Raw genomic sequence first — 24,482 nt, forward strand, 5'->3', positions numbered from 1 at the left:
GTACTTTCTGTTAGACTACTACTACAGCAGAACGCACATTATCCTCTCTACATGCAGACAGATTGGCGTGTGTTTCTTTAAAGGGGAACTACAGCGAAAAGAAATTATTAAGCTCATATTCCGTTCTCAAAATATAATCAATTTAAATATTCAGTACTATTTCTGAAATAATCAAGTTGCCCTTCACTATGTTTTCCCTAAGCAATCTATTTCTACATGATGGATATATTCAAGGACAGTTAGCTCTAATACATTGCTTAGGCACGGGGAGCACATACTAATGTATTAGAGCTGTCCATCAAAATCTGACTCTGACCCCTGCTGCTGAGAGGGGGGTCGTATAGAGTAGCCTGATTAATTGGTTATATTTAGAAAGTTTCTTCCTTTTATGAGACAAAGCTCATATTACACGTTTACTCTTGACGATCACTCCCCACAGGGAACTTGGGTAAGAAAGGAAACGTCTGTATTTGATTTTGTCCAGAATATCAAGTTTATTTGATAAAATATATTGCTAAAATAAATAATCGTCACGCTGATGCATTGCTTCTTTTTAATGATTCAGTTACCTTCAGACCTTGCCCGTTCTGTCAGAAGACCAGAGAGCGGATATGACTAAAATTGAAGACTTGATGACTAAAGAGTTTATTGGGCAACAGTTGATTCTCACAATAGGCTGCCTGGATACCAGCGAGGAAGGAGGCAGGTAGGTCACAGCCTTTATTGGGCTGCGCTTCACCTGTTCCATAGAAACCTTCACACACACGCTCATTATGCCTTTTACCTTTTCACAATCTAGCAAGCCGCTTCTTCCTTCATTAGATGGAAAAGAAATTGCAAATCTCACAAGAGGGTTAAAACTATTTTTACTGAAATTAATGAAATTCTCCTAGTGAATACTTTTTTTTTTACTGAGTGTTTTTGCAATAGAATGTCTTATTTTACTGACATTCTGCTCAATTCAATTTCTCACCTTCCATTAAACTGTAATTTGGTCTTGTAAAACTTTTGATGTTTTAGCTTTTTAAAGGAACAGTTCCTTTCCTCCTGTGAAATAAAAAATGTATCTAATATAGTTAGTTAGGCAAAAATGTAATGTATAAAGGCTGGAGTGACTGGGTGTGTAACATAATAGCCAGAACACTACTTCCTGCTTTGCAGCTCTTGGTTTTCACTGATTGGTTACCAGGCAGTAACCAATCAGTGACTTGAGGGGGGGGCACATGGGACATTATTGTTAATTCAATTTGCAATTGATCCTTGGCATGCAGCACAGATTCAAAAGCAACCATTATGACCCATGTGGCCCCCCTCAAGTCACTCACTGATTGGTTACTGCCTGGTAATCAGTGGAAACCAAGGGGAGGATTCACTAAAGGGCGAAGTGGCTAACGCTACCAGCTTTTCACCAGCGTTGCCACCCGCAGGGACATCACCTATTCACTAACAGGCACAGGCATCAATTTGCTAGTGATTGGGACCATGGCTAGCGTTCATTCGCACTCTCACCAGGCGACTTTTTGCTCTGACGAACGATATTTACTCCGCAAATTCACTAAAATGCTGATTTTACCGAACGTTGCCTCTTTCACAAGAGTTAAATTCGCCACTTCCGACCAGGCGAAGTGCTAAAAAGGAAGCTACATCTTCCTCAATCTTCAGTCACATCATATCCTATGTGCCCAAAATGCACTAAAGTTCAAAAAACGCTGGCGAATTTTCGCTAGGCACAAACGAACGTTAGTGCATCTTCGCTATGAAATGCTCCCACTGCTGAAGTAACGCTAGCGAAAAGTCGGGAGTTTTGGTTGCCCAGGGCACAACTTTGCGTATTAGTGAATTTGCGTAGTTGTAGTGGATTTGTCTGCCGATGTTTGCGAATCGTTGGCTGGCAACAATTCACCCTTTAGTGAATCTGCCCCCAAGAGAGCTGCAAAGCAGGAAGTAGTGTTCTGGCTATTATGTTACACATCCAGTCACTCCAGCCTTTATACATTACATTTTTGGCTAACTAACTATATTAGATACATATTTTATTTTGCACAGCCTATCTATTTACCCAGTTTTTATTTTTTATCCTGAACAATTCCTTTAAGTTATCACTACACATGCTTGTGTTCATCTTGTTTTCTCTGTCGTCTCAGGGGGACACAGGGAACAGCTGGGGTTAAGCTCCACCCTCCGGAGGCAGGACACTTGTATGAATAATCAAAAGGGGGCGTGACCTAGGGACTGGCTTAACCCTGATGCTACGCCAACCTATTCAGTTTTTAAGTGTCCTGCTAGGAGGCTGGACATTTCCTCTTCAGGAAGAAAAGAAGGTTTTACAGACCAGCTCAGGCTGGCAAAAAAGGGGTCTCCCAGGAACAGGGCTACCTGTCTCCGTAGGAGAGACCTCCCTCGTGGGAATACATACCGGGGTCTTAACCTAGCCCTCTGGCTATATCGACCACCCATACATCCCTGCTCCTGATAAGGATGCAGAAGGTTTGGCCGGTGTGTGTGTGTGAGGTGATGTGTACTCTTCCCTATAATATATAATATAAGCGCTGCTTTGGGGTTTGCCTGTCGTTTTCCCCCGCCCTCCTCCTCCTCAGTACCTCTACAGTGGCCTTCTGCTACTGTTCGTGTTCCCCAGGCTCTGTCCTTTAGGTACAGGCCCTCACTAGCCTGGGCTCTGGAGGAGGCGAAAGAGAGGTGTGGGAGCAGCATCTCCCTCCTCCCTGTTACGGCCAGCCGTTGTGCGCACTGAGTTACACGCAGGGTGCGTTCCAGGCGCCATTTTGATTGTTCGCGCGCCTAGGTGGAACGCATCCCTCAGTTCAGCGTCGGCTGCGTTCCAGGCGCCATTTTGATCTGTCGCGCCGCATTACAGCGCGACGCCTGCACTTGTAGGGTTCCGGCTTACAGGCTTAAGCAGACGCTTCTCACTCCTCACACAGGCTTACTTGTTAGGAGTTTCTCCACATAACAGCAGCAACATTTGACCGAGTGCACCATACATTTGCCAGGGTCAGCTTCATCCCTCACACCTGCCTAACCTGCTCAGTGAGTACCTCAGACACTGCCATGGCAGAAGGTAAGTCAGGGGGTTTATTCCCTAGACCGGGGGGGAGAGCAGCAGTGGCAGCAGCACAGGTCACTTATTTTATGTGTACTAAGTGCAATGCAAAAATCCCAGGGGGTCAGGGTGAGCCTCTCTGCAGACCTTGTTCAGGGGGGCAGGGAGTTGCTCCAATTCCAGGGGTTACATCCAATCCTATGGATTCTCAGACTGGGATTTCCAATTTAGAGGACCCATCTCCTGATGAGGTAGCTGGAACTTCTTCAGACCCTCCAGCTCCACTCTGGGCTATCCAGCTGTCTCAATCACTGGCATCCCTACAGAGTTTACCCTCCATCGCAAATAATTTGGGTAAAGCTTTAGCCAAGCTAGGTCAGAAATCCAGTGGGAAACGCAAACGAGTAGACACTTCAAGGGTTGAAGTTAGTAACCTTACTCCCTCAGACGCCTCATCAGCGGAAGCCGACTCATCCCAGTCAGAGGGTGAACTACCTCTATCCGATGTGTCTTCTGGGGAGGAAGAGGATGAATGCGAAGACCATAAGGGTCGTTAGCCACAGCACGACATTGATAGTATCATTAAGGGAGTACTAGAGGTCCTCAAGGTTACTCCCTCAGAACAACCTCAGACCGCTAGCTTATTCAAAAGACAGCAAAGGTCCGCCACAGTCTTCCCTTCTCATGATCAACTCCTCGCCATCATACAAGATGAGTGGAACTCTCCAGAACGAAAATTCCAAGCGACCCGTAAATTCTCCAAGTCCTATCCCTTTTCCAGAGAATTGGTGGACAAGTGGTCCATGCCACCAACAGTTGATGCTCCAGTGTCCAGATTATCGAAGGCCACAGCACTACCAGTCACTGACTCGGCAGCTTTTAAAGATCCATCTGACAGACGTCTAGAGGGATTTTTGCGGTCTCTGTACTCATCCGCAGGTTCTACTCTTCGACCGGTACTAGCCTCTTCCTGGGTGGCACGGGCCATACAAACATGGGCCGATTCCCTAATCAAAGACATTCAACACGGAGTCTCTAGATCGGAACTTCTTGCCACGGCACAATCCATTGCTGAGTCTTCCGCTTACTTATGTGACGTTACCTTGGATGCGGCCCAGATTACTGCCCGCACCTCAGCTCTATCGGTAGCCGCCCGCAGAACCCTCTGGCTTAAGAGTTGGACAGCGGACATCAGTTCAAAGAAGTCATTAACCTCACTTCCTTTCAAGGGGCAGCGACTTTTTGGTGAAGAATTAGAAAAAATCATATCACAGGCTACGGGGGGAAAAAGTACATTTCTACCCCAGAGCAAAAGCAAGACCAATCCTTCCTACAGACGCAGAAAATTTTTTCGTGGCCAAAGTGGACGTTACAACAGACGCAGTAGTCCTCCCCAACGTTCCCACTTTAGATCAAAGAACAGTGACAAGGGACGTTCTACATGGAAGACCAACAAGTTTCACAACAAGCCCACAACTGACAAGTCCACATCAGGTTGACGGGGCATCCCCTCCGGAGTCACAGCATCCGATAGGGGGCAGGTTGCTTCAATTCCGGGAGGTGTGGAACCGATATTCATCAGACAGTTGGGTAAACGAAATAATTTCAGAGGGCTACCATTTGGATTTTTCTTCTCTCCCCCCCAGAAAATTCCTTATGTCAAGAATCCCGGTCAATCCAGCCAAGGCTCAAGCCTTTTTGGAATGCATATCCAACATGGAACAGAACGGAGTAATTGTTCCCGTGCCCACGCTGGAGAAATTCTCCGGGTTTTACTCCAATCTATTCCTAGTACCCAAGAGGGACGGATCCTTCAGACCTGTTCTCGATCTGAAATTCCTCAACAAGCACATACGCTCAGTACGATTCAAAATGGAGACCCTGCGCTCTGTGATTCGAGGAATGGAACCAGAACAATTTTTGATGTCCCTAGACATCAAGGATGCGTACCTTCATGTGCCGATATGGCAACCTCATCATCGTTTCCTGAGATTTGCCTTCAAGAACTTCCACTACCAGTTCGTAGCCCTCCCCTTCGGCTTATCATCGGCCCCTCGGGTGTTCACCAAGCTCATGGCGGTTACGGCTGCCTCTTTGCGACTTCAGGGTGTTTCAGTGACACCCTACTTGGACGACCTTCTTCTGAAGTCCAGAACATTGGAGAAGGGCAGAGCAGATCTTCGGACGGCGATCGATTACTCCAAGACTTTGGCTGGACAATCAACTGGGAGAAGTCCAGTCTAATTCCCAGCCACCAGATGACATTCCTGGGTCTAGAGTTCAACACCCTCACACAACGGGTGACCTTACCTTTGGACAAGCAGTTGAGGATCAGAGACCAAGTTTCCAAACTATCTCTCATCCAGAATCCAACTACACAAATGGCCATGAGGGTACTGGGATCCATGGTTTCGGTCATGGAAGCAGTCCCATTTGCACAGATTCATTTACGCCCTCTTCAGAACAACATCCTGTCGGGATGGAAAAGGGGTCCTCTTTCCCAGAAGATCAAACTTCTTCAAACAGTAAAGGAATCTCTACAATGGTGGATGCAACAAGACAATCTATCAAGGGGCCAATCCTGGGCGATTCCGGATTGGAAGGTAATCACGACAGACGCCAGCCTCCGGGGCTGGGGAGCAACATGGGACAACCTATCCGTGCAGGGTACATGGTCCCTCACAGAATCCAAGCTTCACATAAACATACTGGAGCTTCGGGCAGTGCGACTGGCTCTTCATCACTGGTCAACCCGTTTGCAGACAAAGTCAGTGAGAATTCAGAGCGACAATTCGACCACTGTGGCTTACATCAACAGACAAGGTGGAACCCGCAGCAAAGCAGCACTGGCAGAAACTCAGGAGATTCTGAGATGAGCGGAACTCCATCTTGTAAGGCTGTCGGCTATCCATATCCCAGGAGTGAACAACACAAAAGCAGATTTTCTCAGTCGAAACAATCTGGACCCAGGGGAATGGGAGCTTCACCCGGAAGTTTTCTCAGATCTTGTCAGTCAATGGGGACTACCTCAAATCGATCTAATGGCTTCCAGAACCAATCGCAAAGTGAAGAGATTCTTCGCCCGCTCTCGGGATCCTTTAGCAGTAGGGGTGGATGCCATGACCCAGACCTGGCAGTTCAACCTAGCCTACATTTTTCCACCACTACCCATGTTGCCTCGGGTCCTCAAGAAGATCAAAGTATCGCATTCCACAGTGATTGTGATAGCTCCCTTCTGGCCCAGGAGGACCTGGTTCTCCGATCTCCAAGAAATGTCGGCAGCACAACCTGTTCGCCTTCCATCCAGAATGGACCTCCTGTGTCAGGGACCCATAGCCCATCACAACCCGGGCCTATTTGCTTTGACGGCATGGCTATTGAAGCCGACATATGGCGAAGACAGGGCATAACCGAAGAGGTTATTGACACAATGTTAAAGTCACGCAAATCTACATCGTCCAAAGCCTATCACAGGGTATGGTGCAGTTACTGGAACTGGTGCAAGGAAGCACAAGTACCTTTTCTCGAGTTGAATATCCCAAGAATCCTATCCTTTCTACAGCGAGGTTTCCAGATGGGCCTCAAATTGAGTTCCTTGAAGGTGCAGGTTTCGGCATTGTCGGCTCTGTTTCACTCACGCCTAGCTCTAGAAGATCCTGTGCACACTTTTCTACAAGGAGTAGCCCATTTAGTTCCTCCATTTCGTCCTCCGATTCCTGGTTGGGATCTCAATCTAGTCTTGGAAGCCTTACTGGATCCCCCTTTCGAACCGTTAGGCACAGTTCCTGAGAAGTGGCTCACCTGGAAAACAGTGTTCCTAGTAGCGATTACTTCAACCAGAAGAGTTTCGGAACTGAGTGCTCTCTCATGTGACCCAGCTTATCTAGTATTCCACAAAGATAAAGCAGTTCTACGCACAGTACCATCCTTCCTACCCAAGGTTGTGTCCTCATTCCACATAAACCAGGAAATTGTGGTACCGTCCCTGTGCCCGGAACCTAAGAACCCTAAGGAGAAACGACTTCACAGCCTAGATGTGGTCAGAGCTCTTCGCTGGTACTTGGAAAAGTCTAAGTCCTTTCGACGTTCTCAAAGACTGTTTGTAGTTCCTAATGGGCCTCGAAGAGGCATGGCGGCATCTAAATCGTCCATTGCTAGATGGCTGAAAGACACCATACGACAAGCTTACATTTCCAAAGGACAATCTCCTCCAGAGCATGTAAAAGCACATTCCACTCGATCAATGGGAGCTTCCTGGGCTTGGCGCAATTCAGCAACCCTGGATCAGATCTGCAGAGCGGCCACCTGGTCGTCTGTTCACACATTTTCTAAATTCTACAAAATAGACACCTTTTCCTCTTCGGAGGCTGCCTTTGGCCGAAAGGTGTTACATTCAGTGGTACAGTAATGTACCACAATCTCTTCGCTCCCACCCTGCTGTTCTTGGGGCTGCTTTGATAAGTCCCCAGCTGTTCCCTGAGACGACAGAGAAAATAGGATTTTTGCTACTCACCGTTAAATCCTTTTCTCTGTAGTCGATAGGGGGACACAGGGCTTCCCGCCCCGCGGCGAGATGTTGACCACGTTGGTCCATGAGGGAATACTCCCTGAGTTACCAGTTCTGCTAGTTGAAGTTTTATTCCTATTGTTTAGCAGTCTCTTTGGTACAAACTGAATAGGTTGGCGTAGCATCAGGGTTAAGCCAGTCCCTAGGTCACGCCCCCTTTTGATTATTCATACAAGTGTCCTGCCTCCGGAGGGTGGAGCTTAACCCCAGCTGTTCCCTGTGTCCCCCTATCGACTACAGAGAAAAGGATTTAACGGTGAGTATCAAAAAATCCTATTGTTGTGATTACAGGAAACGCCTTCTTGCTGTTCTCCAAGAGATCCTTGTTATGCAGAACACCCCAACCTCTTTAATATCCTCCTTGGCAGAATTACTGCTTTTTGTTCTTAAAGACGACGACAAGCGAATTCAAACCGTACGTACAATTTTTTTTTTCCACTATACCAAGCAAGGAACATTTAGATCACACAAAATAATGCAGGCTTTCAGAACTGTTCAACGAACTTGAGATGTTTGTTTATTATAAAGGAATCCTTTTCTAAAAAATCCTTTATTTCGTTTGTTTGTTTAAGTATATTTTCTAACAATATTTCCTGCTGTATCATGGCTTTATAAATGAACTGTCATGGGACCCGATATCCAGAATGCTCAGGGCCTGAGGTTTTCTGGATAAAGCATATTTCCTAAATTTGGATTTTCATGTCTAGTAAAAAATAATTTAAGCCTTAAATAAACCCAGTAGGATTGTTTTGCCTCTGTTCTAGATGTAAGAGGAAAAAACAGCACTGTCCATTCATTGGGTGAAACAACTTGTGTGTGAGCTCAGAGCCTCATAGAAGCTTGAGAGCTTTAATATTTAAAATGGTGACATTTAGAGGCAGATTTATTAAGGTTCAAATTGCAAATTCGAATTTTCAATTTTTTTTTTTATAGTCAAAACTCTCAGATTCGAATTATGAATTATCCAAACTCGATTCCAATTTTAAAGGGGAACTATCATGGAAATTTAATATGAGATTGATCATACTGAAATCAGAAACTTTGTAAATATAATCATTTAAATATTCTGCATTGTTTCTGAAATCAAGTTTATCTTCACTATTCTCTCAACATGTTTCTATTCACTCTGTTCATGCAGCAGTTGGGTGCCAGATGAATTATCCAATATATCTTATAGGGAGGCTTCCTTTCTTGGCAGATGTATTAGAGCTCACTCAAATAACTGATTCCAGTACAAACAAAATCCAACAAAATAAAATGCCTTTTGCACAAATTCTGCATGTAGAGAGACATGATGTCTGGTGATTTTAATAGAGTGAGCTCTAATACATCTAGGCAAAAGGAGCCCCCCTATAAGATATATTGGATCATTCATCTGACACCCAACTATTGAATGAAGACAGAATGAAGAGAAACAAATGCTGAGAGAGGGATAGTGAAGATGAACTTGATTATTTCAGAAACAGTAAAAATGTTTTAGTTGATTGTATTTAGTAAGTCCCTTATTTCAGTATGCTGAAGCTTATATTAAATGTTAATTTTCGCGATAGTTCCCCTTTAATTAAAATTTTGAGATTTATTAAACCTATACCCTGATGATAATTTGAATTTGACTATTCTTCACATTAAACCTGCCGAGTTCATGTATAAATCAATGGCAGATCCAGTGACCAATATGAAGATGTTATTAGCCTTCCTGAGAAATAACTCTATTCAAGTTTATTCAAATTACATCTGAGTTTTTGCGTCGGTAATATACATCCGAGTTTTAGATATTCCAGTTTTTTTCGTAAAAAAAAAAAAATCTCCCAATATAATATCTAGTATATTTGAATATATTAGGGTAGGACTACACAGACGTTTTCGGCGCGATCCGACAAATCTCATGAAACGGAAATAAGGTAAGAGAAATGTCAGATGAAGTCGCAGTCATGCCGCGTTCGATCAACTTCATCCGACATTTCTATCTCTTACCTTATTTCCGTCGCAGGAGATTTGTCGCAGCGCCTCGGATTGCGCCGAAAACATCCGTGTAGTCCTACCCTTGAGTTAAAAAAAAACTCTTGTGAGTTTGAAATTCAACCTTTGATAAATGGGTCTCTGTATGAAGGCATTAGTGAGTGGCAGATTCTGTTAGAAAAAGGTTTTATGAAAAGACTTTGTTTACTTATGGGATGTTTTATTTTTAGAGAGACCTGCAATGTACAGGGTATAGTTTTCATAGCGCACACATTCTGCTTTTCAGTCATTTAATTTAGAGTAGATTTATTGGAAATAAACTTTTCTGGTAAAACCCCTTTTTTTTTTTATTCTTATTAGGTTGCAGAAATCATCTCTGAGCTGCGAGAGCCAATTGTCACCGTGGACAACCCAAAAGATGCTGCTCAATCCAGGAAGTTACAATTGAAGGCAAGTAAAAACGTCTATGAAATGTTAGGGTTCTGCTTTTTGCAGAGCAATGCTATTTTTTATTTTCTTTTTCCGTTCATTTGAAATTGATATTTCAATGAGTCTTCATTTGGGCCAAAGAGGAGTGTTTTTTTTTAATTTTTTTTATTTTAATGTTCAAAATCCCAGCAATTAAGTGTCTTCTCATTAGAGTCAGTCGGTTGTTTTGGCTGCTAATCTCCTCGTGTGCCCTTTGTTGCTGTCCATGGTCAAAATGTCTCTTGACCGTGGACATGTGGAAATTAGCAGCCCAAATGATTCTAGCTGTTGCCGTTCTGTATTACTAAATGCTGATGTTTGTTGCAGCTTGCTGATGTGAAAGTGCAGCTCATTGAAGCCAAGCAGGCACTGGAGGACAGTTTAACTAATGAAGATTACAGCCGGGCCTCTGAATTAAAGGAGAAGGTGAAAGAGCTGGAGAGTCTGAAAACTCAGCTCATTAAAGAAGCCGAGGAGCCAGAAATGAAGGAGATCCGCGTGGAGAAGGTTTATTATTATTATTATTATTATTGTATTTCAATACAGTGGTTTGGCCTGGAACATGTTCTCTATATTTTATGGTTTTTAAGCATTTTAAAAAGGCAGGGCTTCTGGCGGCTCTTACTCAACACTTGTAGATGGGATTCTACGAGTTGTAATTAAACGGCATCTTGAGCGACGCAGGTTGGACATCACTGCAGTAACACTTGAGAACCGTGTGCTTGATCGCTTATAGAGTGTTCCTTCTTGTATTGTAGAATGACCCAGAAACACTCCTGAAATGCCTGATAATGTGTAATGAACTTCTCAAGCACCTGTCACTTTCCAAGGGACTCGGGGGAACTTTAAATGAAATCTGTGAATCGCTGGTAAGTTTATTCCTGACTTAGGACTGGTCATTACATTGTTGCTGTTTAGAACTGCGGTGCTAGAATTAGGGATGCACCGAATCCAGGATTCGGTTTGGACTACGGCCTTTTTCAGCAGGATTTGGATTAGGTCGCATCCTTATGCCCGGCCAAACTGAATCCTAATTTGTATATGCAAATTAGGAATGGGGAGGGAAATTGTGACTTGTGACTCAAAACAAGGAAGTAAGAAAAAATGTTTTTCCCATCCCAGGGTTCGGTAATCGGCCGAATCTTTCGCAAAGGATTCGGGGGTTCGGTCGAATCCAAAATAGTGGATTCAGTGCATCCCTAGCTAGAATACATAATGGCATGGACATGAAAAACATTCCAGAAATCAGCCATCCTGGGTTTCAGGAGAACTAACACAGAACCTTAACACAGTAGTAGGTAGAAATGCTGAACATTGTTTTGGGTTTCTGTACCAGCCCAAGGCAACCACAGCCCTTTAGCAGTAAAGATATATGTCTCCAATAGATCCCCATTCTCTTTATGCTGCTTTACATCACGTGCTGTCAGTTACCTGAGCTTAGGATCCAACTCCCAATATAAAATATATATATATATATATATATATATATATATATATATATATATATATATATATATATATATATATATATATATATATTTACCTATATACACACAACATACAGTTCACTTTACAAGGCTGATTAGTAATTTGTTCAGATTCCCATTAAATGGCAGCTCAGCAAGCAGTGTATTCTTCATCAGGATTGTAACATCAGCTTTTTGGATAGATGTATCCTAATGTTTTGATGACCCCTAAGCTGAGCTTTTCAACCGCAACCCAAAGCACACTGAGCATGTGCAGTGCCACTGACACTCAAAAGGTGGCGCTTTGCTGTGGGCAACTTTAAAGGCACAGATCATAGGCTTGCAGTGAATACAAGATTTTCCTGACTGCACTGAATAGCTCAAGGCAGCATTTTTTGCAGCAGTTTTTCTGTATTTAATCACTGCTTTTACAAAGAAACACATTTGCTTTGGGACAGATTCTTCCTGGCATCACCAACGTTCACCCGTCCGTTCGGAATATGGCAGTGCTGTGCATCGGCTGTTGTGCTCTGCAGAATAAAGACTTTGCAAGGCAACACCTCCCACTCTTATTACAAGTAAGAATAATCACCTCTGTTCTGTACGGAGTCATTATTCTAAAGTGCTGTATGACCGTTTATTTTTCTCCACCCCCCAAATAAAAACAGATTTTGCAGCTGGATGAGGTGAAAGTCAAAAACAGTGCCCTGAATGCAGTGTTTGATATGCTCCTGCTGTTCGGCATGGACATTCTGAAATCTAAGCCCACCAATCCCGATGATTCCCAGTGTAAAGCTCAGGAGAATGCAGATGAAGATATTTCAGAGCAAGAAAAGCCTGATTCAGTAGATGAAAATCTAACGAATGAAGAAGTCCAAGAAGAAACCGCCACTGTTAATGGCATCCTGCACCTATTCTCTGGCTTCTTGGACAGTGAGGTAATTAGCCATATTTATTCTCTCTTTCTCTCTCTCTCCTCTATGGCAGAGAGAGAGCGGTGCAGACAAAATGGATTTGTTTAATTTTTAGGAAACTACAGTGTATGTGTAATCCACTGTAGTAAGAGCAAGTTCTCTACCATAATCAGTGTTCATTAATACACATAAGCATAACACCTTATAGGGGTGGTTCACGTTTCAGTTACATTTGTTAGTTATTAGAATGGCCAATCCCAAGAAACTTTTCAATTGGTTTTCATTATTTATTTTTTATAGTTATTTTTTTGTATTTTTTTTGTTTTTTTGTTAAATGTATTTGCTTTCTTCTTCTGACTCTTTCCAGCTTACATATCGGGGGTCGCTGACCCCATCTAAAAGCAAATGGCCTGTAAGGCTAGAAATGTATTGTTGTTGCTACTTTTTAATTACTTCTCTTTCTGTCTCCTATTCATATTCCAGTTTGCATGCATGGTTGCTAGGTTAATTAGCACCCTTGCACTTCAGACTGGAGAGCTGCTGAATAAAAAGCTAAATAACTAACTCAAAACCAAAAAATTAAAACCAATTGCAAATTGTCTCGGAATATCCCTCTCTACATCATACTAAAAATGAACTAAAGGTGAACAACCCCTTTTAAGCCATAAGATCTCTCCAGAGTGTCCATGTTGTCCATAACAGGCCTCATTCTATTCCTTCTTAGATTGCAGAAATAAGGACCGAGACAGCGGAAGGCTTGGCCAAGCTCATGTTCTCCGGAAGGTTAATCAGCGCCAAACTTCTCTCCCGTTTGATCTTGCTGTGGTACAATCCCGTCACGGAGGAGGATACAAAGCTTCGACATTGCCTGGGAGTTTTCTTCCCTATTTTCGCATATTCTTGCAGGTTTGTTTGTTGTCTGTATTGGCTCTTACTGGGTTGGGCCTCAAGCTAATTCTTCTTTGTACAGCTTGGGGACTGGGCACCTCTTTTAACCATGCGTGTTTACTTTAAATGGCTGAGCTTTGCAAAAAAAAAAAAAAACAGTTGTTGAACTTACAAAGACGTTCTTTCATAGATGCAGACATTTAAAGGGGTTGTTCACCTTCAATCAACTACTTGTTTTCAGATAGATCACCAGAAACAATAACATTTCCAATGACTTTCGATTTTCTATGTGTGGCTGTTTTTCTAATATTGAAGTGTAAAGTGTCATTTTTCACCTTCTAAAGCAGCTCTGGTAGAAGGGGTCGCCGACCCTGTTAACTGTTCTAAATTGATACATTTAGTTGATACATTTCTTATCTTAGTCCCTGCTGAGCAGAATCTCTGGGTTTCATTACAGGCAACTGTTAGAATTGATACAATAGTTGCTAATACTCCAGAGATGCTGCTGAGAAATGGATCAACTAAATGTTGCAAAATTGTAATAGTTCAGAGTCTGCACCTGAATTACTGAGCTGACAAACACCAGAGACACGAACATTCAACTTTACACTTAGATTTTGGAAAAAGTGAATAATGGAAAGGAATTGAAAAAAGTCTTTATTTCTGGGGAACAAGCTGAAAACAACTGAACTGAAAAAAGTGTTTGGAAGGTGAACAACCCCTTTAAACCCTAATTCCATCTTTCCTCCCTCTCTTTACAAACATAAAGGACCTTTGAGGCAATGCCCAAATGTTTTTGCCCCATTAGGAAAGATGTTTCATGATTTCTCCTCCTTCCGGTGTAGCTATTCAATAAGCAGGACTGACAATTCAGAGCCAGACACAGGAATCTTGTTTAACATCCATAATTCCATATTGCCGCTGCTTGTTGGGTTTCAGTATCCCCCTTATTTTCTTCTCAAATGAATGAAACAAAGGTATTTCACTGTATGAACCAATGCATTTGTCTTTTTGGATAACTGACAGATCTCCGTATCATCCGCTCACATCCTTACTCTCCAATGTTTTCCTTTTACGGAGAAGGAATCATCGTTACAAATTGGTACAAATATCAAAGCCCCAGTGAAGAGTCGGATGCCATTATTTACCGATTTCTTTATCCCTCTGTAGGTCAAATCAAGAGTGTTTTGCAGAAGCTTTCTTACCCACTTTACAGACTCTCTTTAATGCCCCAGCGAGCTCTCCTTTGGCTGATGTCGATGTTGCTAATGTAGCGGAATTGCTTGTGGATCTCACCAGACCCAGCGGATTAAATCCACAGAACAAACAATCTCAGGACTATCAGGTACTTGCTGGCTCCTTATCTCTATGTATTCTGCCATTCACACTCGCCGGCATTTATTTAGGACCCAGCTGAAACCTTAGGGCACACGGGCAGATTCGGGGAGATTAGTCACCCCGGTCGACAATCTCCTCTTCTTCGGGGTGACGATCTCCCCGAACTGCCTTCCCCTACTTTCCCTGCCGGCTATAACGAAAAATAGCCAGCGGGATGGCACTCGCATCGCTTCGTTTTCCGAAGTTTCCTTCTGAGGCAACTTCGGGTGACTTTGGAAAACGAAGCACTGCGACTGCCATCCCGCTGGCGATTTTTCATTATAGCCGGCAGGGAAAGTAGGGGAAGGCAGTTCGGGGAGATTGTCACCCTGAAGAAGAGATTTGTCGCTACGAATCTGCCTATGTGCCCTTACCCTTAGTCTGCCAAATAATCTCCCAAGTGTCCCAACAATCTTGTTGCTTTCTACTGACATTTTACATCACCCATGACACCCAGACACTGGAGCTTTAGCAAGTGATTGCAGCTGGTGGGCATAACATAGATGGGATTATTTCCACCAATGAATTCTCAGTTGGCACGAATACCAGACTCACCCCAACTGCACATGAGAGAAAAAGCTGTGTAGTCGGTCACTTCTGGGAGAAATCATAGATACCAAAGAAGGTCCCTAAAGCTCAGCTGTGCTATTCTGCATGGATATGTCCACATTAGTGAAGGGCGACTCTGTCCCATTTCACTTGGCCCAGAGATTTGCGTAACTCCGGGAAAAACCGGTGGAAGGTGGTGGTGGTGGTTTTCTTTTAAGGGGTTTAGTTTTCCTTTAACTTAGTTTCTTCTTTATAATCCAGTATTTTGTGAAAATGGATGTAGTTTTCTCAATAACTCTCTCTTTGATCTGTTATTTCAGGCTGCTATGGTGCACGATGGCTTGGCAATAAAAATATGCAATGAAATATTAAAAGACCCTACAGCTCCAGATGTCCGTATCTATGCCAAGGCTCTGTGTTCTCTAGAGCTTTCCAGAGAAAACTCAACAGATCTGCTACCGCTGTTGGACTGTGCTGTGGAGGTACTGCCCCTTCCATTAACCCCAACTCTTACATACAGCTGGAAAATCTACTGTCCATCTCTATTCCTTCTTCTAGAACATCATGTAGTCATTTAACATTGATCGAGAACTTTGTGGTTCTCCAGCCTGTCTCTAGGCACTTTATTGTCTTCTGCATATTCTCATTGGAACACTGGCCAGTCAGTAACATACATATATATATATATATCACTATATATCACTTTTCTTTTATAGGATGTGACTGATAAGGTCTGTGAAAGAGCAATAGAAAAAGTCAGGAGTCAGTTAAGAAGCGGTAGGGAAGAACATCGGGTATCTAAGGAAACGGAACCTCAGGTGTCTAAGGAAACAGAAGACCGCACCAATTTGCAGGAGAACGAGGAAGGTAATTAAATGCCACTGTTCTATGTTTGGCTTATATCAAATATAAAAATAGGATAAAATAAATCTTGAGCCTGTAGCTAATATATATATATATATATATATATATATATATAATATAATACACATGACTAGATATATAGATATATAGAGAAAGCTGCGCAATAGAGGACCTAATAAACAAGAGTTAAGGAATGACACTAACATTACAGGAACTCTGCTGCTTGTTACATTTAGATATGAATTCTATAATATATATATTGGATACGTTATGTGGAAACCTACGGAAAGGCTGTCTCCCATAGACTCCATTTCATGCAAATTATAATAAAACAGTAGCTTGTACTTGATCCAAACTAAGATATAATTAATCCTTATTGGAAGCAAAACCAGCCTATTGGGTTTATTTAATGTTTACATGATTTTCTGGTAGACTTAAGGTATGAAGATCCAAATTACGGAAAGATCCATTATCCGGAAAACCCCAGGTCCTGAGCATTCTGGATAACGGATCCCATACCTGTATCATCATCATCAACAACTGAAATATTCTAAATAGATTACACAGCCCTGCAGTCCCTGCACCAGTGGCGCTTACTAGTCATATACGGGCCGGGATTTCCCTGTGCCCACATCCAACTTCTGGGTTCTTTTTATAGACTCGCCCCGCCGATGGCATCACAAAAGGGGCGGGGCGAGCAGGCGCAGCATCTATAAAAAAAAGAACCCGGAAACCGACATTTGACGGTGGCGGGTGGGGAGAGCAGGAAAACTCACCCTCCCACCACCCACTAAGAGTGCGAGATCCGCTTGACCCGCACATCACTAGTGCTCACAGTCAAAGAAGAATCACATTTTTTTATTCGCCTTAGAATAACAGTAATGAGCTTAACAAGAAAGGAAATGATCATTCAGGGGAGGAACAACCAGTAAATGGACCGTTCTCATCAGGAGTTTGAGATATTCTGTGTTTGGGAAAGAAAAAACAATAAAACAAAAGCAGCAATGTGCCAGGGGGATGTAACCAATGGAAAGGATTGGGGTCAGGATGCACCGAATCCACTATTTTTGATTCGGTTAAATCCTGCATGAAAGATGCGGCCGTATACCGAACCGAATCCTAATTTGCATATGCAAATTAGGTTGGGAGTGTTGGAAAAATGTTTACTTCCTTGTTTTTTGACAAAAAGTCGCTCGATTTCCCTCCCCGTACTTAATTTACATATGCACATTTTGGATTCGATCCTGCTGAAAAAGGCCGAATCCCAAACCAAATCCTAGATTCGGTACATCCCTGGATTATTGTGTGATATAAACACAGAGAACTGATAATTGTGGCCCTTACTAGTGTCTCAGGATAATCCATTTTCAGTGTTTCCATTGGTCAGGACCTGTAGTGGGAGGGGCAATCGGCCGTTCTTATTAATACTCCTGCACCTGGGCTCATGTGTTATCCGGAGCCAATCGTAAGTATAACGTGTGAGACGGACCCAGGAGGAAACTGAACGATGCCTTCCAGTGGGTTTCCTTCAGAGCGGGTGGGGGGGGGGAGAATATTACACATTTGGCTTCATGCTGCCCCTTTTTAATCCGAAAATCTTTTTTAAAATCTGTTTCCTTAGGAAAACAAAAAGATGAGGCAAATTGTGATGAGAACACCGACACAGTGAAAGAGAAAGCTGCAAGAGGGAAAGCTACTAAAGGTACGACCCATTACTATTGGAGGGTTACTTGTCCCCCCCCACGAAGAATTATCAAATGACCCATCTGTCCTAAATACAGCAAAATAACGCTCCTATTAATCACACCCCAACCATGAGCATCAGATGCATTTGGTTAAAGGTTTTACTAAATATTGTTCATTACTGGCACAAACCATGATGTTCGATGAACAGTTAAAGGGTAACACAACCCTCTGTGCTCTCCCCGGCATGTCTGAATATACAGTAGATTTTATACACCTGCCCCCATCTACTTGTGTCGCACTCATTTTCTGCTTTTGGTTTTTGAAGGTCGAAGGAAGGGACCTGCTGCTGCTGCTGCAACTCGTAGGAAAGCCAGTAAAGCGGAGGAGGCAGAAGCTGAAATGTAGGAACACTTGCCAATGTTTTATACTACTCTAAGGGGCAGATTTATTAAAGGAGAAGGAAACCCCCAGGGCGCTAAACCCCTCCCCCCCTCCCCTGTGCTGCCCCCCCTCCCTCCCTCCCCTGTGCTGCCCCCCCTCCCTCCTCCCCCCTGGCCTACCTGTCCCCCTGGGCAAATGCCCCTAACTTTTTACTCACCCCTCTGCGCAGGTCCTGTCCACGGAGTACGCAGTCGCCATCTTCTCCCACGCGCGTCTTCTTCCTGCTCTGATCGGCGTTTTCTGGCGCATGCGCAGTAGGAACAGGTACCGGTACGGCTCTACTGCGCATGCGCCGAATGTCACGAAGTTTTCCGATTTCACTTCGTGACATTCGGCGCATGCGCAGTAGAGCCGTACCGGTACCTGTTCCTACTGCGCATGCGCCAGAAAACGCCGATCAGAGCAGGAAGAAGACGCGCGTGGGAGAAGATGGCGACTGCGTACTCCGTGGACAGGACCTGCGCAGAGGGGTGAGTAAAAAGTTAGGGGCATTTGCCCAGGGGGACAGGTAGGCCAGGGGGGAGGAGGGAGGGGGGGCAGCACAGGGGAGGGGGGGAGGGGTTTAGCGCCCTGGGGGTTTCCTTCTCCTTTAAGGGTTGAATTGAAAATTCTAATTTGAAATTCTAATTTTCGAGTTTTTTTTTTATGGTCAAAACTGGCAAATTTGACTAGGGAGGTAGCCAAATTGATTAGAGTTTTTCCAAAAATTTTAAATCGATTTTCAAGATTTTTCATAATCTGGCCCTTTAACAACTCAAATTTGGCCGAATGGCTGTTTTTGTCAATGGAAGACGTCCAGGGATCAATTCTGAGTTGTTTGCAGCCTTCCGTGACTTCGTTTTTTTCCAGAAAAAAACTTCAATCAAACTTGATTCGAGTTTTCTTTTTTTCGAGTTTTTGATTCACCCGAGTTTAAAAAAAGAAAAAAAAAAGTGATTTTAATATTAAATCTAGATTGGTCAAATTTGAAGTTAATGGGAATTTCAAATTCAACCTTTGATATATGTGCCTCTAAGGGGCAGATTTATCAAAGGTCAATGTTAAAATTCGAATATCGAAATTTATCATGTACTCTCTCTTTAAAAATTCGACTTCGACCATTCGCCATCTCAAAACTGCCGAATTGCTATTTTAGCCTATAGGGGGACCTCCTGGAACCTATGTGGAGTCAATTGGTGGACTTTGAAAAGTCAATGTGTTTTTTTTTTTGGGGGGGGGACTTTGAATTGAATTCGGTAGAATGCGCTATTCCTTCGTTTTGTATGATTCGAATTCACCTGAATACGGACCTATTCGACAAAAAAAAAACTTTTTTTTTTTTTGTAATAAATTTTGATTGGTCTTTTTGAATTAAAATTTCAAAGTTTTCTTCAATTCGAAATTTGACCCCCTAAATGTTAATCGTCTATTTGGAGCAAGGTCATTAAACAAGTGGAGCTTTTCACAATGACCGTAAATACAGACTGTCGGGATAAGGACCTGCCCTTGAAATCCGTCTCGATTTTAAATTATTTAGTTTTTTAGTGGCCAATTTACTGAAACTCTAATTACTCAAATTATTTTTATGAATGCAAAAGTCGACCGAATTGCCTTGCGCAAATTGAACAAATTTGAACAATGAAGATGTCGCGACTAGGGCTGGACTAATTTTTTTTCGCCTTTTTGCGGAAATGACGACCATAGACTTTATGGCGGTGTGCGTCAAAAAAGTAAATGAAGAAAAATTTAACGCAAGTTGAAAATAAATTGACTAATGGGCGTCGGCGACATTTTGCCAACTGCAAAATTTTGGCGAAACTAAACTTCGTCCAAGCCTAGTCGCGACAAAATCGAGCGTCAAATCACGTGATTGACACTCTGAAACCTTGACTATCGAATTTTCTCTGAGAAAATTCTGCTTTTTTTCTTCTTTTTTTTTTAGATTACTGGCCAAAATTTTTATATAAAATCCGATTATCCAGGGAAGATTAAAATGTCAAGAAACAACTTCATGGACTTTAAAATAAAACTAAATAAATAAGTTTTCCCCTTAAAAACCTCAATCAGATAAATTCGAGGTTTACTAAATGGGCCCCTAAAAGTTCAGAAATTCTCCAGTTTGGAATTCAAACAGCTATGTGATTGCAAGGGCCCAATTTTCCCTAGCAACCAGGCAGTGGTGTAAATAACAGACTGGAAGCTGATTGGCTAGAGTGCCAAAACAAATAAATAATAAAACTGTAGCCCTAGTTTTTGGCTGCTGAGGTCAGTGACCCCCATTTGCAATTTGGAAAGAGGCCTCTGATTCTTCTATACGTTCATACGTGGAATATGTGCAGTAGGAAACTCATGGTACAAATGACCTAAAATTGAATTTTTTTGAATGAAAGTGTTGAGAGTCAGTGATGCGCTGCTGAAGGTCACTCCTCAACCTCCGTATTCTGTTCTTTTCAGGGAGCGTCAGGAAGAGTCGCAGTGCGTTCCTGTCAATACAAGACCATCGCGGAGAGCTAAAACCGCAGCTTTGGAAAAAACAAAAAAGAATCTCTCCAAGTTACTTAATGAGGAAGCGAATTAAAAGGTCTCATGTCGCTGAACTACACTGTAGTGTTCATGGCTCATATTCTTATTATTACTTTCCTCTCCAAAACCTCACAATAAAGTTTGCAAAAAAATGACACTTTTTTTTTTTTTTTATTATTTGGTAGTTAATTCCCATGAAGGCATCCTGATGTGCGGGGGCCCAGAAGCTTCAGCTTTAACACTCGCAATGCTCTAAGGCTTGTACAAATTCTGCATTATTCTTAAAGGAGAAGTAAAGCTACTGAAGCAGTTTATTGCCAATAGATCAGCCACAAAAGTGCAAGTTATAACTCTATATATTTATTATGCAGAATGCTTTACCATGTCTGAATCTAGAAGCTCTCTGGTTGTTTAGGATAGCAGCTGCCATATTAGCTTGGTCTGACATCACTTCCTGACAGAGTCTCTCCCTCCTCACTTATAGCTCTGGGCTCAGCTTACAGTAGGGTAGGGAGAGGAGCAAACTGAGCATGCTCAAGCCCTAACCCTGGAGGTTTAAGATGAAAACAGGAAGTCTGATACAGAAGCCCATGAGTACACAATAGAAGGAAAGAAATGCAGTGTTTCTTTTGACAGAGGACTCAGAGCAGCATTACTTTGAGGGATTACTGGTATATTTATATAGATCTTTCTGATAAAGCTTACTTAGTTTTAACCTTTCCTTCTCCTTGGTTCACCTTTAAGGTAACTTTTATTACGTTATAGAACTGCCAATTCTAAGTAACTTTTCAATTGGTTTTCATTATTTTTTATAGTTTTTTATTTCTTCTGACTCTTTGCAGCTTTCAAATGGGCGTTGCCGACCCCCTTCTAAAGAAGCTCTGTAAGGCTACACATGTTATTGTTACTTTTTATTACCGATCCTTCTATTCAGGCCTCTCCTATTTATATTCTAGTCTCCTATTCAAATCAATGCATGGTTGCCAGGGGAATTTGGGCCCTAGCAACCAGATTGCTGAAAATGGAGAGCAGCTGAATATTAAAAAAATGAAAACCAATCTCAGCATGTCACTCTCTACATCATACTAAAAGTTATCTCAAAGGTGAACAACCCCTTTAAATGTTAGGATCCCTTTAAAGGCTATACCCCAGGCTGGCGCTTCTTCATTAAAACGAAACCCCGGCCCAGGGTATTCTTGTAGTGAGCAATATTCCTCCTATTTCTTGCCTGTCCCACAGATCCCTTGTGTTTGTCCTCAGTTGAATACAGTCGAGTAGGATCAGATCTATGTCCAGCAAAGGCCACATAACGCTGCCACCCCCTATATTGGGCAAGAAAGTATCAAACGAATGAATGGGTGATACCCACAGGCAAGAAACCATCAGTCTGTCCAATCACACGAGTCAAAGTGCTGCGGCTCATTTCAAATTGGTCCCAAGAACATTTATTGTCGGCCTATGACTTGAGTGTTACTAACGCAAAACGCGTAAGGCTGTAATTGACCTAATAAATCATTTTACCTATAACAACGGCCTGGTTCAAGATTGTCTTTATTCCAGTACCTGCTCTTCAAATATTTGGTTTGAACCTCTCCATTTGCTCCTCCTTGATTTGGTGAGTTACCTGGCGACGTAGGACAACCGCTTGTTGTATCACCAAGAACTAATCAGAATTCACTGCAGATTGCCAGGAGGATCTTACTTCATTTGTTCTCTTCCTATGGATCAATGAATTTGCACGACCCTGAACTTTTCGTGCCATTTCTATGAATGGAGTCCGTAATATGTGCTGAGCACAGTGTGGCCCTACTACAGATTTACTAACAGACACAATTGTGCTTCCGTACATGGAGTCCTCGTTGCACACACCTAGGGGCAGATTTATCAAGGGTCATAGTGAAAATTCTAATTTTTTTTTTTCTTTTATGGCCAAAACGGTCATTGTTAAAATTCGATTAGTTTAAAAAAAAAAAAAAAAATTTGATTTTTGAAATTTATTATACCACTTGCCCTTTAAAGGGCACCTATCAACTAAAATCAACACATTATGTGAACAGTTAGAATTGTTTTATTTAAATCATCAGATCACTAAGATCTCCACTGCAGTTCTAGCTGAGGCAGCCATCTTGTATTTCACTGGCTCCTCCTACCTATATCTTCCCAGCCAACTGGAAGTTAGTGTGTGCCCTTCATTTGCATAATAACATCACCAGCAGGGGACAAGATAGGGAAATCTCGTGATATGTTTAGTGGAGGAGTTTACTAAAACAAGGCATTCTGGGTAAAATACTCAAGGCAGTGTTACAATCTGAGTATGCTCCTGAAATTTGCATATTATAGTCTCTGTTAAAGTCACAGTATGTACTCCCTCAGAGAGAGAACCCATTTGACAAAATAAGGGATTTTTTTAAAACCTGCAGTTTTTTTCCAAAAAACGATATGTAGTTTGATTAAACGAGTTTAGCTTGTCCTGGTCAGATTGTTAATGTGTTTGCTTTTGGGTGTGATAGGTGCCCTTTAAGAACTCAAATTCCACTATTCGCCCCCTTAAAGCTGCCAAACTGCTGTTTTAGCCTATGGGGGATGTCCTGGGATCAATTTGTTTGCTGCATTCCTGAAATTTTTTTCGGAGAAAAACACAAATCAAATTCGATTCGAGTTTGCAGATCGATCCCATTCACCTGAGTTCCAAAAATTCGAATTTGTTAACAGATTGAAGTCAAATTTCAAGTTCATGGCAGTTTGGTGCTCCCTGAATCCTACTGATGGGGTTGAGCTGATGTGTCGGTAAATAGATTCTCAGCTCATTGTATTCTGCTGAGTAAGAACTCAACCCATTGTATTGGAAGCAGCTTGTGTGTCGTCTGCTGTGCAGCCAAATGCCCTATAGACCAATTTGAGCCTGAATGTCTGCCCTTGTGATCACTCGCTCCCTTCTATTTAAACTGCCTGTAGTGTTTCTGAAGCAAACACCTGCATTTAACCCTTGCTGTACATTTAACCACTGTTTCAGTTTATTGTTACTGGCCTTCAGTGCAATGGTAAATACAATGTGATGCTGCAGTTTTCACTCACAGCCATTAAATCAATTCTCAGGCCGGGGCCAATATCCAAAATTGCTGCTTCTTCACTTCTGTTTCCCTCTTGGTTGCACTAATAGGTCAGGCAGTTGTTGCTGTTTTTCCAATCAATAGGCGACTAGTGATGGGTGAATTTATTTGCCGGGCACAAATTCGCCCCGAATTTGCCCGTTTACCCGCCGCCAGCTAATAAATTCGCAAATTTGGAGCGGAAATTCACTGACCCCTAAAAAAACGGCGATAAACTGACACCCATTGACTTTAACGGGCACGGCGTCAACTTTGCTGCTGGCGATTTGTCGCAGACGCCAAAATCACTGTATCGAGAATTTTTCGCCAGTTTCATGAATTTCACAGGAAATTCGTGCCGAAGCGAAACATTCGCCCATCACTGTAGGCGACACCCACAAGTTCACTCCCAGGTTCAAACACTGCCGTTGAAGAAAGGTCGGTGAGTTTATTTAGAATACCCTGAGGGTTCTAATAACGGACCCCCCAAAATCAGAGGGTCCAGACATTAATGACCTCCCCCCACACAATCTCATGGCATCACCTACTGCATTACATGTGGGTTAGGAGATGAGCCAGGGTGTGATTCCCCCGAGTGGAGAGCCCCTGCCTTTAAAGGATAAGTAAACCTTTAAAATACGTGAATGTAAA

The 24,482-nt window shown here is 42.6% G+C and overlaps 1 protein-coding gene across 1 annotated transcript in view; it reads left to right on the forward strand.

The window, feature by feature from the left end:
- ncapg.L (non-SMC condensin I complex subunit G L homeolog) overlaps positions 1-20,894 on the forward strand; it is a 38,856-nt gene extending 17,962 nt beyond the window's left edge. The window contains 14 exon segments of the mRNA NM_001088387.1: positions 566-706; positions 7,920-8,043; positions 9,948-10,037; positions 10,383-10,562; positions 10,814-10,924; positions 11,980-12,099; positions 12,190-12,459; positions 13,160-13,341; positions 14,494-14,668; positions 15,570-15,731; positions 15,966-16,116; positions 17,735-17,815; positions 18,125-18,200; positions 20,674-20,894. Coding sequence (NP_001081856.1) covers positions 566-706; positions 7,920-8,043; positions 9,948-10,037; positions 10,383-10,562; positions 10,814-10,924; positions 11,980-12,099; positions 12,190-12,459; positions 13,160-13,341; positions 14,494-14,668; positions 15,570-15,731; positions 15,966-16,116; positions 17,735-17,815; positions 18,125-18,200; positions 20,674-20,797 — 1,987 coding nt within the window. The 3' untranslated portion in view covers positions 20,798-20,894.
- Positions 20,895-24,482: the final 3,588 nt, after the last annotated feature.

The sequence above is a fragment of the Xenopus laevis genome, chromosome 1L, assembly GCF_017654675.1.
Source record: "Xenopus laevis strain J_2021 chromosome 1L, Xenopus_laevis_v10.1, whole genome shotgun sequence".
NCBI lineage: Eukaryota > Metazoa > Chordata > Amphibia > Anura > Pipidae > Xenopus > Xenopus laevis.